Source organism: Sapajus apella, unplaced genomic scaffold (assembly GCF_009761245.1).
Source record: "Sapajus apella isolate SASKATOON/1434 unplaced genomic scaffold, GSC_monkey_1.0 scaffold54, whole genome shotgun sequence".
Lineage (NCBI taxonomy): Eukaryota > Metazoa > Chordata > Mammalia > Primates > Cebidae > Sapajus > Sapajus apella.
The window spans coordinates 10,151,846-10,164,708 of record NW_022436994.1 but is presented as its reverse complement, the minus strand read 5'-3'; the positions used below and the strand labels follow the sequence as shown (position 1 = coordinate 10,164,708).

Genomic DNA, 12,863 nt, shown 5'->3' with positions numbered 1-12,863 from the left:
GAGAGTTTGTGAAAGATTGGTATTAATTCTTCTTTAAATATTTGGTAGGATTTACCAGTGAAGTTATCTGAGCCTGAACTTTTCTTTGTGGGAAAATTTTAAATTACTAAGGCAATCTCTACTTGTTATAGGTCTATTCAGATTTTCTATTTCTTCTTGAGTCAGTTTCAGTAGTTTGTGTCTTTCTAAGTATTTGTCCATTTCATCCATCCATGTTATCTAACTTAAGTGCACATAATTATTCACAGTTATTTATTTATAATTTTTTTTTCTTTAAGGTTGGCAGTAAGTTCTCCTATGTCATTTCTGATTTTAGCAACTGCAGTCTTCTTTTTTCTTGGCCTGATCATCCTTTTTATAATGGTAACCTTCCTCCCAACTGGCACTCCTGAGTCTTCTTAATTATTCCCAGAGGTATTAATCACCTTCTACCCTATCATATAATTTGTTTAGTATTTATGCTTATTGCCTGCCTCTACCCACCAGGATAGTATATAAGCTCCCCAAGGGCAGGCATCCTTGACTCCTCTGTTCACTACCATTTCCCAAGCACTTAGAAAATGTCCAGCACATGGTAAGTACAGGCGACCAGATTTGCTGAATAAATGAGTAAGTCGTCACTGTCACCATGGATAAGAACCTGGTCCAAACTGAGATGTGCTGTAAGGGTAAAATACTTAACAGGCTTCAAGACATAACAAAAAGGAATGCAAAATAGCTTAATAATTTTTATTTTGATTACATGTTGGAATGATTTTTTTTTTTTGTACAGATGGGGTTTTGCCATGTTGCCCATGGTCTCTAACTCCTGGACTCAAGTGATCCACCCACCTTGGACTCCCCAAGTGCTGGGATTACAGGCGTGAGCCACCGCACGAGGGCTCTGAAATGATATTTTGGATATAGGGTTAAATAAATATATTATTAAAGTTCCTTTCACCTGTTTCTTTTTTCTAAGTACTAGAAAATTTTAAATCACACGTATGGCTCACCTTTTATCACATTTTATTTCTTCTGGACAATGGTGCTCTAAGACAACTTGGATAGGGTGGGTGGCTGGGGGTAGTAATGTCATTGTGAATGTAGAGAAAATGAAGGTAAACTTCAAATTCATGCTTAGGTGGGCTACGAAAGAACCAAGGGTCATACAAAGGAGTGTGGGCTTAGGCAAGTGTCTGGCCTCGGGTGCAGACTCCTCTGCAGAGTCTAGGCATGCAGTGCCCATTGGTACCACCTGGGAGCTTTTAAAAAATACTGACACCCCACTTCCCTAATGTCTGGCTAAATGCGGTGGGGCCTGAACACTCCTCAGGGGCTTCCCATGTGTGGCCAGGGCTGAGAACCACCACCTGGTCATCTTGTTTGGGAGGGCCTGCTCCTAACCAGACTCATATTCTTTGCCCAGTAAGTCCCTAACAAGCGGCCTGGGTCAAACCCTCAGACGCTGAGAATCAGACAGCAAACAAGAAGTCATGTAAAGAACTTCATCAAGAAATGAGCTGAAGGCTGCAAGCCTCTTGGAGTCAAGCTCCATGGCAGACATAGAAGTGCTGACAGCCCTGCTACTGCATTTCACCAGGTGACAAGACTGTCTGTCCAGACTGGACATCAGAATACCCCCAAGACCTACCTGCAGGGCCACCCAATACCTCTTGTAAGGCCCTCATTTTTTACAGGGTGGGTGTGCCACTGCTTTGGGAAGCAGTCCCAGGTGTAGGGCCTGAGTGACCCAGACCATTGCTGAGCTACTGCAGTGCACCTATTATGTGCCAGGCACTGTTCTCAGCCCTTAAATTCAGGGTGTGTTAGGTGACAGAGGCAGGGCTTCTCAGCTCCTTGTGGGAAACAGCACGAACTGGCACTCACTGGGATGTGTTTGACACCTGGAGGGCGTTACAGCAGAAGGCATAACACCTTCTGAACTTTACTGTACCGGTGACAGCGTCTCCTGCCCTCCAGGCTTCACTTACTGCTCACAAAGTAAGGAAACAGGACTAACAGTGGGTCCCAAATTCCACCATGTACAACAGTGTGCTTTTATGCTTCCTCCCATAAAATCTTCTTAAATCTTTGCCTGGTTGTTGCCAATCTGTTCTACAATTCAACAAAAGCTTCTATCTGGCTTAACAAAGAATCATAACTTTAGTTATTTTTGGATAATTATGTCAATACAAAAAGAACCATGTCCACCAGGAACTGAGCCCCCAACAAGTGACCCTCTAACCCAGGAGACAAAAGCCACTCAAAAGCTTGGCAGCTAGTAACACCACCTCTCTCTAACATAAAAGGAAGTTTTCATTTTAAATAAATTCAAATTTTTCTATGAATAAAATATACATTTCTGTGTAATATGCCAATATGATAATTTTTTAAAAACCAAGTTGATACATAATGCATTTTTATGTTTCTACACTAACAAAGTGACTTGCAGCTGTAAAAGAGGCTTTAAAAATAATCAAATCAGATTCCACTCTTGTGGGGGAAGAAAGAGAATTAAATTTTTTGAAAATATATTTAAAATCTCCAAAAAGGCCACATCTCTTGCCTGTACCAGGGAGGTGACATCACAGAACACAGGGAAAGGGGAGCAGTCTTCCCAGGGACAGACACTGCACACTTATCTCCACCTGGTCTCTTCTATTAAATTCTAGGGTGGCTCAATATAGACCCTTTAAAGGCCAATGGAGCAAAAATGAGGGAAACGTCCCTGTTAAAATTTTTAAGTAGAAGAAATAAAACCTAAACATTGCATATCTCTCCCCTCTGCTCTTGGGGATTCCTAGAAAGTGGGGGGCAGAAAGATGGGAAGAGGTCCTTCTGTTCTTTCAAGTGAGACCTGAGACATCCTTAGTCCTGAGGGCTCTGACCTTGGCAGGAGTCCACTTGCACCCACCTCCACGGGCCCAGCCCCTGCAGCTGGTCATGCTGAGAACACAGCTTTCCTTCACAACCGCTGCACCCTCCTAACAACCTTTCAGGCCCTGATTTCAAATACAGTGTCCTACCACACCCCATCACACTTGCTAGAGGATGGGTCCCCATTTTTGGTTTAAAAAATGTGACCAACGTGCATGTACACATTTTTCTGTTAAGAACTGGAAGGCACTTAGATGTAAGAAAAGACTTACTGACACGGGGGTCGCCATGAAAGTGTTGGGCAAACAGATTGCAGAATCACATATATGGTGATTCCATCTGTGTTTTGAAATCATATATATCTGCTCTATATGTAGACGTGCATACATGCACACACACACATATCCTCGTACTGACATTAAAATTAAGAGGCCAGGTACCTCTGAGGAGTGAGGGAACTTCAGTGTAAATGAGTCACATTTTACCGCACATGCTTCTGTATTACTTGGTTTGCGTGTGTGTGTGCGCGCACACGTGTGTGTATGTGTGTTTGTGTTTTACAAGGTGATATTGCCCTGGTAATTTAACTAATAGAATAAAAATTTCCAATCTTGCTGGTGTCAAATGGAGTCAGAGTGTTGGTTGTCTTTGACAACGAAAGGAAATGACGTTTTTCACAAAGGAGAACTTAGAGGTAGTGCCCCTGATTTGGAAAAGCACAAATACATCATGGTGAGCAGCTGGCCAAGGACAAGTGCCCAGAAGCCTCAGGTCAGTGTAGACCACAAGCTGGCCATGAATCAGCCAGTGGAGTTATGGTATTTTTAAAGCATGAGCTTCCGAGAGGAACAGAATGTGGATTCAATTCCTCACCCTGTGTGACCTTTACTGGGGAACGGGGCTTCTCTGTGCCTCAGCTGCCTCTCCTGTAAACTTGGGACGATTACAGTACCCACTTCACAGATCTAGCACGTTAATAGAATAAGCACCATTCCAGTGCTAGCAACTGTTACCAGAAAAGAAAAGAGTCCTGGTAGCAAGCATGCAGATATATTCTTAGCTCTCAGCAAAGTAGGTTATGGTATAAAAATACCATTAAATAGTAACTAAACTAGCATCACCTTAATGCACATCTTGCCAGCAATCTCAGCATGTGTGACTTCTTTTTAAACTACCCTACATTAAGGAATCAAGACCAGGAGGACTCTTGCTGGCCTCCTCCGAGCCAGGCCGGAAGGCAGAGGCCCACCCGACTCACCCCTTCCCCACCTGAGACCAGGCACTGGGGACACAGCCGTGAGCAGGGGACCGGACCTCAGTCTCTCTGTGGGTAAGCTGACCAGCACATCAGATGGGGCAAAGTGCCAGGGAGGAGACAAGTGGGGGGAGGGGCAGGGAGGAGTGGGAAGGCAGAAACAAGGGGGTGGGTGGGGGGGCATCTGGGACAGCCTGCTGAGCAGCCCAAGGGAGTGAGCTGTGAGGGATGGGGAAGAAAGAGGGTTTGGCCAAGGCCCCTAAGGCAGGGAGTGCCTGGTGTGCTCCGGGGAGGGAGAAAGCAAATACAATGATCCCTCCTCCTCCATTCCTCTCTTCCTTGGCAACCGGCTCAGAGCTTGGAGACTCAACAATTGATTTGCTCTGAATTTCCTAAGTTTATCTATTAACTACCTAGCAGACCATTCGCTGGTTCACAGTGCGCCTCTCAGCAGAAGGCATTCGACAGCTGACAGTGATGCCCCCACCAGCAGTCAGGCCACACACGCCTCGGGACACAGCCTGCTCTCTGGTGACTGGGGTACCACTGGATGGAGTCAAGGACATATCAAGGTCATTCTGGGCCTCTCTGAGGTTCAGTGGAAGAGGTGAGAGCGTGGGAGGTGCCCTGGGCTGGAGCTCGGGGCCTTCCTCGCACCTGGGCTTGGGCAAGTTGTCAGCCTTTCCTGAACTTCGGTTCTTTGTCTATAAAATGGGGCTGGGGAGAAGGGCCTTTCTGGACAATTCGAATCAAATAAAGTCAAAGGTTTAATGTAATGCACACATTAGGTGTTATTACAACATGGCCCACAAGCCCTAGCTGCCATCTCCCCCAGAAAAGGGCAGGCCCATGAACCCCTGAAATGATATGCAAAACCTCATGGGAGATGCTTTATTCTAGGGAGAACTCCATGTTTGAAAAGAGACAACTCCCCAAAAATGGAAGATTCACGAGGCTGAATATAAAATGTGAGACCTCTTCCTACCTAACAAACGGTTGACACTGACAACCTGCCAACGCGAGAAACAGCAGCACCCAGGGAAAGGGGTGGCCCCAACGAGGCTGTGCAAATGGACACAGCAGGGAGAGTGGCGACACCTGCGGAGACAGAAGACACGCAGACCCTCCTTGGCAGCCCCCACCGCCAGGGACACACACTATAGAAACTCTCACACCTGCACCCCAGACACACTCAGGGCGCGGGCCGTGACGGTGCTGGCCACCGTGTGCTGGGTGACAGCGGAACACAGGAGACAACCTAGATTTCCATCGGGAGGCGGGCAGACAGGACGCAATGTTCACACTACAGGTCGCCACGCGGCAGCCCGCGATCAAACACATCGACGAGCACAGGTGTCAACAAGACTGTTGAATGAAACATACAAGTCCAGGTTTTTTTATGTAAAGTGAAGGAAAACACACACACAAAAGAATCCTGTGTATTAGTTATGGATACTTATATCCATGTGTGAATGTACCCAAAAGAGCCTGGGAGGAAAAATATAAGAGCAGTAGTTGGACGAAAACGGGTTACTTAATATTCATTTGTAATACTTCTTACAATATTTTAAAAAAGGACTTAAGGCCAAAATGACAAAAGATTAACCATTTTCAATTCTGGGTAGAAGAGATACTGTGTTCATTTTGTTATCCCTAGTATTTTTCTGGATTTTTAAAGTTTATCCAATATAAAAAATTTAGAACTGCATGGCTGGTTGGGCCATCCCGGGCTGAGGGCTTCCCTGCCTTGCTCTGTAACTGCTCCCAGGCTCCTGCGTCCAGGACACGGGCCACCAGGCTAGTGTCTCTGAGCCCTGCCAGGCTAAGCAGGGAAGGGCACACATTCCCAGTAGAGCTGGGCAGGGCAAGGCAGGGCCACAGAAAGCGGCTCCTCTTGGCTGGCTGACCCTGCTACCCAGGCCTCTGGGGAAGATTCGGGAGCAGAGACGCAGAAAAGGATGGGGCAAGGGAGGGGAAAGGCCGGTGGCCTCATCACACGTGAGCAGCTTTGGGCCTGAGGCCAAGTCCTTCCTTTGGGCGGGGAGCTCAGTGCCACCTGACTGGGTGCCAGGGGCTGCAGCTTTAAATAAACTTGGACATGTCCACCTGGGGCCAGGAAGCAACACCAACTGTGCCCCGGACAGGCACTGTCAACAACCAGCCAACATGTCCACCAAGAGACCCCAGCGCTGCAAACAGGCTGAGTGCCCACAACTGAGCCCTGGCCTCAGACATCCCCCTTGGGTGCCCTGCTCCGCCTTCCCAGCTCCCTGGCACACCTCTATGGCAGCACAGTTGCACCCCCAAAGGATCGATCCCTTCTCTACCCCAGAGATGCCACAGCAGTGCAGTGACAGGCCCTTGGTGGTCCCCAGGGGCCTGGCACCTAGCAGGGCTCCACAAAGGTGCACTGGGCTGAGCTGCCTGCTCTTGTCCCAGGCCACAGGGCTCCCCCAATGCCAGGCTCCACTCCTCACCCCAAGCTGCATGGCTCCTGGTGCTTTCAATCCGGAGGCCACACTTGCTCCCTTCCGGTGGCAGCTCATTCTCAGGGGTGGCGGCTCATTCTCAGGCTTGAGAGAGAAGCCCAATAGTATGAGTCCCACCTGGTCTCCGCCTCTGGAGCCACTTCTCTCAGCCTCCCCCAGGCAGCCCCAGAGACCTCCATTCCCCAGTGTGGGTGGCACTGGCCAGGACATCCAGTTGTGCTGGAATAGGAGGCTCGGCGGGGAGCCGGACACCCTGACACTGCTGCTGGACACAAGTTGGCTTGCAGCAAAGGGGAGAAGGAACAGCCAGAGTGAGCTGCAGGCTGAGGACACTGGGGGTACATGGGAAGGTCTTGAAAGTGGCTTCTTCAGAGGAGACCAGGGACACCTGGTGTGAGGGCCTCTATGCTTCTGGGCACAAGCAGAGAGGACGAGAAGAAGGCGCCTGAGGAAAGAGTGACTTCTCCCTGCTGCTCTCTTCCTCGGAGAGCCAGGCACATTAACTGCCACCCACCTGCCCCACCAGCAGCCAGGACCCCTCTGGAGGCCAGGAGGACAGATGGGGGTAGATGTGTGATTCTGAGGGGTGGAGACAGGGGAACCAGCCACCCACTTGGGGATCCGCATGAAGGGGGCTGGGCCCACCCCCTCCCTCGAGGTCTCAGCCCTGGGGTGCTCTCCAGATCCATCCACGGCAGGATCCCCAAGCCAGCCTGGCCCCCACCCACCCATCCAGCATGGCTTCTTGCACAGGGCTGGGCTCCACACCAGCAACCCCAACCCGATCCTCTCCACACGTGCAGGGAGAAGTGGGGAATGAACACACCCCCACACTCCTCCAGCTCCACACTCCACAATTATCAATGATCAGCGTCCCTCACCCACCACGGTTTAACCAGACACTTATTTAGTAAAGGAAAAAAAGGATCTGCTTCTGGATGTGTAAAAGGAAATCTTGCCAGCACCGCCAGCGCCCCCACCGCCTGCACTGAAGGGACGGAGGTGGATGGGGGAGGACGCAGGAGGATGGGGCTCTAGCCCAGTCAGGCTGAAGATTCAGGAGTTCTGAAGCTAGCCGCGGAGACACCAGGTGCATCCACCTTCATTCTCAGACCGGAGACCCCAGGCCAAACAGGAGGCCCCTGAGGGGCTTCCCCTCTCTGACCCGAGGGACAAAGCCAGGACTGGGGACCCAAAACCAGACCTTCGCCCCACACTGCTCATACTGCTGAGCGGAGAACGGGAGCCACGGCACCTGTTCGCCGTGAGGCCCCAACTTCAAACAAACCTTCGAAGCCCCTTCCCCTTTAGGCCCCCCCTCAACGCTCCAAAATCCAGCCCCAACCCACCTTGATGACCCTGAAATTAGCAACCCAGTCAAGCCCTTAAGTCTTTCCTCGCATCCCCTTGACCTGATCCAGGCTCCCTGACCTGGTACTCCCCCCACCTCCAAATTCCCGTTTCCAGAAGAATCTGGGGAAAAATCCTTCAGAACTCAGATTCCCCAGGGGACCCACAGCAGCGGCTCTTCCACGTCGGCGCCCCCCGCGCGGATGGGGCCACGCGCAGAAGCAGGAGCAAGCAGGTCCCGCCACCCCCGCCGCCCGCCGCTCGGGTGGGGGTGGGGACAGCGCGCCCGTGTCGGGGACGACCCTCTGGGGCCGCAGCCGACCCCTCCCGGCGCTCCAGGCCGGGCAGCCACCCCCGCGCGCCCCTCCTCTCTGACCTCCCCGCCGCCAAATGCGTCACGTCTGCCGGGCGCTCCGGGGACACCTGCTGCCGCCCCCGCCGCGCCAAGTCGCGATCCCGGAGCCCCGGCCCGGCAGCAGCGCTGGGCAGAGCTGGGCAGGGCCGCGCGCGCTGAGGTCCGGCAGCTGGGCCCGGGGCCTGGGGCTCGGGGGTCGGGGCCGCGCGGGGCCGTGCGCTTGGGCCCGGAGCCCAGAGGAACCCGCGGCGCGCGGGGCCGCAGTGCGCCCACAGCCGGCGGCGCGGAGGGTCCTGGAGGTCCCGGCCCTCTGGGGTCCCCGGCCCAGCCCGCGCGCGCCGCGGCTCTTACTTGCCAATATCCTCGTAGAGCTGGTACTCGTCGGTGAAGCGGGTGCAGGTCACCGTGGTGGCCATGGCGGCGGCGGACGGGCTCGGCGTGCGCTCGGCTGCGCTCGGGCGGCGGCGACTCCGGCTCCCGCTCGCGGGCACGGCGGCGACACGGGCGCGGGCGCGGGAGACACCTCGGCTCGCGGCGCCAGGCGGGGGCCGGGCTGGGCTGCGCCGGGCGGCGAGCGCACGCGAGATCTGCTCGCTCCGTCCCCGCCAGGAGCGCGCCGCACACCTACGCGCGGGGAGGCGCGGGCGCCGCTGTCACCGCCGCCGCCGCCGCGCCCGCCCCGCCCGCCGCCCCCTGCACGCGCCTTCCCCGCGCCCTGCACACACTGCTCCTGCACCCGCACCCGCACCCGCACGGCACCCGCGCCCTGCATCTGCACACGCGCCCTGCACACACACCCGTGCCCCGCACCAGCAACGCGCCCGCACCTGCACCTGCACCTGCACAGACGCGCGCCCGCCCCCGCCCGCCCCCGCACCCCGCACACACACCCGCGCCCTGTGCTGATGCCTTCATCCTGTACTCGCACCACTCCCGCACCTCGTGCACGCAGGCCACTTGCTGCTGGTGACCCCTCGCTCTCACATAACACAGAAGAGTGCACACAATGAACGCAGCCTCCTCTCTCTCCCGAAATCCCACCTCGCCTGACAGCAGGAGGGGACTGGGGCCCACAAGGAGGCCGGGGGCCCACGTGCTGCCCCCCACAGGACTCACTCCTCATACCCTCAGGAAGAGATGCTGCCAGATCCCTCTTGCCCAGTCTCCATCAGCCACACATGCCACAAAGGCTGCCTGGCCAGGAGGAGCCGCCCAGAAGGCCGGAGGTGCGCACTGGGACACTAGCATGAGAAAGTGAAAGGGTGGAGCCTGCCACATCCCCTTGGCCCCAGCCCCTTCCTCCCCCACCACTCTCCAAAGACTGGTTGCTGTGATGTCTGGAATGGAGGTCCCAGGAGGCGACTCGCAGTCCAAGCCAAGGGACCCTGAGCCAGGGAACAGGGGCTGCTCCATCAGCAATTTGGCGGGCCCTGAGAGCTCACAGCCACCCTGCCCAGGTAAGGGAACGCGTTCTTTCCTCTTCCAGCATAGTTCACCTGCCTGCTCCCTGCTTTTGCCTAGAGGAAGGGAGCCCACCCACCCAACCCCCTCTTGAAAGTAGCCCTGGAGGCCAAGGAGGCAAGTGCAGGGAGGCAGGCAGGAGGCAGGGCCGACCCGGTTTCCCACAAAACAGCCTTTTCTGAGGGCTGGCACCAGGGCTGCTGTCCAGAGCTGGGACTTCAGACCACTGGGCTCCAACAGCGCCACACTCTCCTCTGACAGGGTCCGTCCTGGGCAGGCTCTGAGGAGGGGGTTTCCAGCAGCCCGCTGTGGATTTGGGTCATGCTTCTGCTCTGACATGACCTCCTTACTGCTCCCCAAGGACCAGTTCCGGGCCTGTCCTGCTCATCCCTCTCACCTCGTGGCCAGCCCAGGGCAAGCCCCACAAGCCACAATAAATGTTGTGAGGATAAGGGAGGGGACAAAGGGATTCTGAATGCCAGCAGCCAGGGTGCTTCTGGGCCAGGATGCATTTGGCACAGGACTGCTGGGCAATTAGTAGACCACACAGCAACAAGTCCCTGCCATCGACCAGCCTGCACCCAGAAGACAGCTAGAGGATGAGAAATTCTCAGGCCAAAGGTGAGTGCTGGGTCACCTGGGGAAGTCCCCAGCTGAGGAGGCAAAGGGATCCTGGCCTTGACTTCAGCATGACCATAGCAGGAAGGGAGACTCCGTCCATGTCAGACTTGGACTCAGAGAACCCTGAGCCATCCTAACACACAGAATGGCATGGGCTCGAGGAAGGACTGAAGGCCAAGTCTGAGGTTTGTTCTTGGAGTCGAGTTTAACCCCACAGGAGTTTCTTCTAGCACCTGCTGGAAGCATCCATGCTTTCCCTTTCTGACCTCCGGAAAGACAAAGTAGGGCCACACAATAGATTACAAATAACAAGGCAAGTGCAGTGGCTCACGGCTGTAATCCCAGCACTTTGGGAGGCCGAGATGGGTGAATGACCTGAGGTCAGGAGTTCGAGACCAGCCTGGCCCACATGGTGAAACCTGTCTCTACAAAAAATACAAAAATTAGCCAGACGTGGTGGTGCATGCCTATAATCCCAAACAAGAATCGTTTGAACCCAGGAGGCAGAGGTTGCTGTGAGCCGAGATCTCGCCACTGCACTCCAGCCTGGGTGACAGAGCGAGACCCTATCTCAAGAAAAAAGAATACAAATAAGACAAACAAAAGAAAATTGCACCCCTCTGTAAACCGGACTCTTTCCAGGCTACTATGAAGCCATATGCACTCCTACTGGCATGTCAAGGAGATAAAGTGGTACTAATGACAGCTGACACTGTGCAGTTTACATGTACTATGTCATTTAATTCTGAAACAATCCTATGAAGCATGTACTATTATTATTCCCATTTTACTGGATGAGACAATGGAGAGACAGAGAGGTATAGTAATTTGCCCACAATCACACAGCCACGGAATGACGATGATCAAACCCCAGTGCCCCATAAAACCTCCATTGCCTTCCACAGACACACACACACACACACACACACACACACACACATACACACACACACACCCCTACACACAAATGCATGCATACAAACAGACCCACTCACACAGCTTTCTGCAACACTGGGTGTGGACACAGCAGCACACCAGGTGGTCTTTTATGAGGTCACCTTTCTTTTTTTTTTTTGAGACGGAGTCTTGCTCTTGTTGCCCAGGCTGGAGTGCAGTGGCGCAATCTCAGCTCACTGCAACCGCCACCTTCCAGGCTCAAGCAATTCTCCGGCCTCAGCCTCCCAAGTAGCTGGGATTACAGGCACCCACCACCACGCTCTGCTAATTTTTGTATTTTTAGTAAAGTTAGGGTTTCCCTATGTGGGCCAGGCTGGTTTGAACTCCTGACCTCAGGTGATCCACCCACCTTAGCCTCCCAAAGTGCTGGGATTATAGGTGTGAGCCACCATACCCGGCCGAGGTCACCTTTCAAAAGGTGAGAAACTGCCCAGAACCAGGGTTACACAAGAATGTGGGAGTCACTAAGAGATGCAATTTGAGATCCATTGTATCCTGTACCTCTCCCTGCCTTTTATACCTGTTAGCACCCAAGACGCCCAGGCAGTCCCTCCTCGGAGCTGAAACATAAGAGGTATCATGTAGAACTACCCTGGCAAGTGCAGGAAGGTGGGCATGACTGGGCACCAGACAGTGGGGAAGGACTGAGCTATAGCAGAGGCAGCCAGACTGTCCCTCCCCAGACAGCTTGACCCCACACTGCCACTCAAAAAATAGCCCACTACCCACCCTCAGACCCAGAGGGCTTCTCCCTAGCAGAAAGAAATGGCTAGAAGGGAGAAAGACTTCCAACCATGACTCTCTGGTCCCAGATTCCAGAAGCCCTCTCATCTGGCTTTAGCTCTGGTCAGAGAGGCCTAGACTTCCCCTTCTCCCCACCCCTACCTTCAGGAAAGGCCTACTTCCACCCCCACCCCCATGTCATCTCCTGTCTCCCACCTTGTCCTTTCTAGCTTGCTTTCGTAAGCAAGGAGGGTTCTCCCTCCCAGGTGGCAGCTGGGGAGGGTGTGGGGAATATCAGTTCTGGGAGGTTATTGTTAGGACAGTCACCATGGCAACAAGCATCACATCTGCAGAACCAAAAGTGCTGCACATGGGGCTCATTCTCCCAAAGAAAGCCACGCCTCCCCTGTCCCCCTCACCTCCAGGGGCTGCTGTCATGTGGGAGGGTGTCACTGCACCTCCTCTCCCAGGCGCAGCCATCTGTCAGGGAGAGCAGGCTGTAGTTCCCAGAACAGGAAGGCCCTAGTCCATCCGTCTCTCATCATCTGGCTCTTGACATGGCAGCCCATACAGGACACAGTGGAGTGGCTGTGGTGGTGATGGTGATGATAATGGTTATCATTGGCGGTGGTGGTGATGATGGTGGTGGTGGTGATGATGGTGGTGGTGATGATGGTAGTGGTGGTACTGGTGGTGGTGGTAGTGATAAGCATGGTGGTGATGGTGGTAATGGTGGTGGTGATTATGATGGTGGTGGTGAGGGTGATGGTAGTGATAGTGATGATGGTGGTGATGG

The 12,863-nt window shown here is 53.6% G+C and overlaps 1 protein-coding gene across 19 annotated transcripts in view; it reads right to left on the bottom strand.

Moving 5' to 3' along the window:
* The window catches only part of CAMK2B (calcium/calmodulin dependent protein kinase II beta), a 104,868-nt gene extending 95,389 nt beyond the window's left edge, over positions 1-9,479 (bottom strand). For 17 of the 19 annotated variants that reach the window (XM_032244346.1, XM_032244345.1, XM_032244355.1 and 14 more), the window contains exon 1: positions 8,657-8,950. In XM_032244346.1, the coding sequence (XP_032100237.1) occupies positions 8,657-8,721 (65 nt within the window). In that variant the 5' untranslated portion in view covers positions 8,722-8,950. Of the gene's footprint in view, positions 1-8,656; positions 8,951-9,244 lie in introns of those variants that run through there. The other 2 variants (XM_032244356.1, XM_032244357.1) reach the window with 2 other exon arrangements.
* Between the last annotated feature and the right edge of the window lie 3,384 nt (positions 9,480-12,863).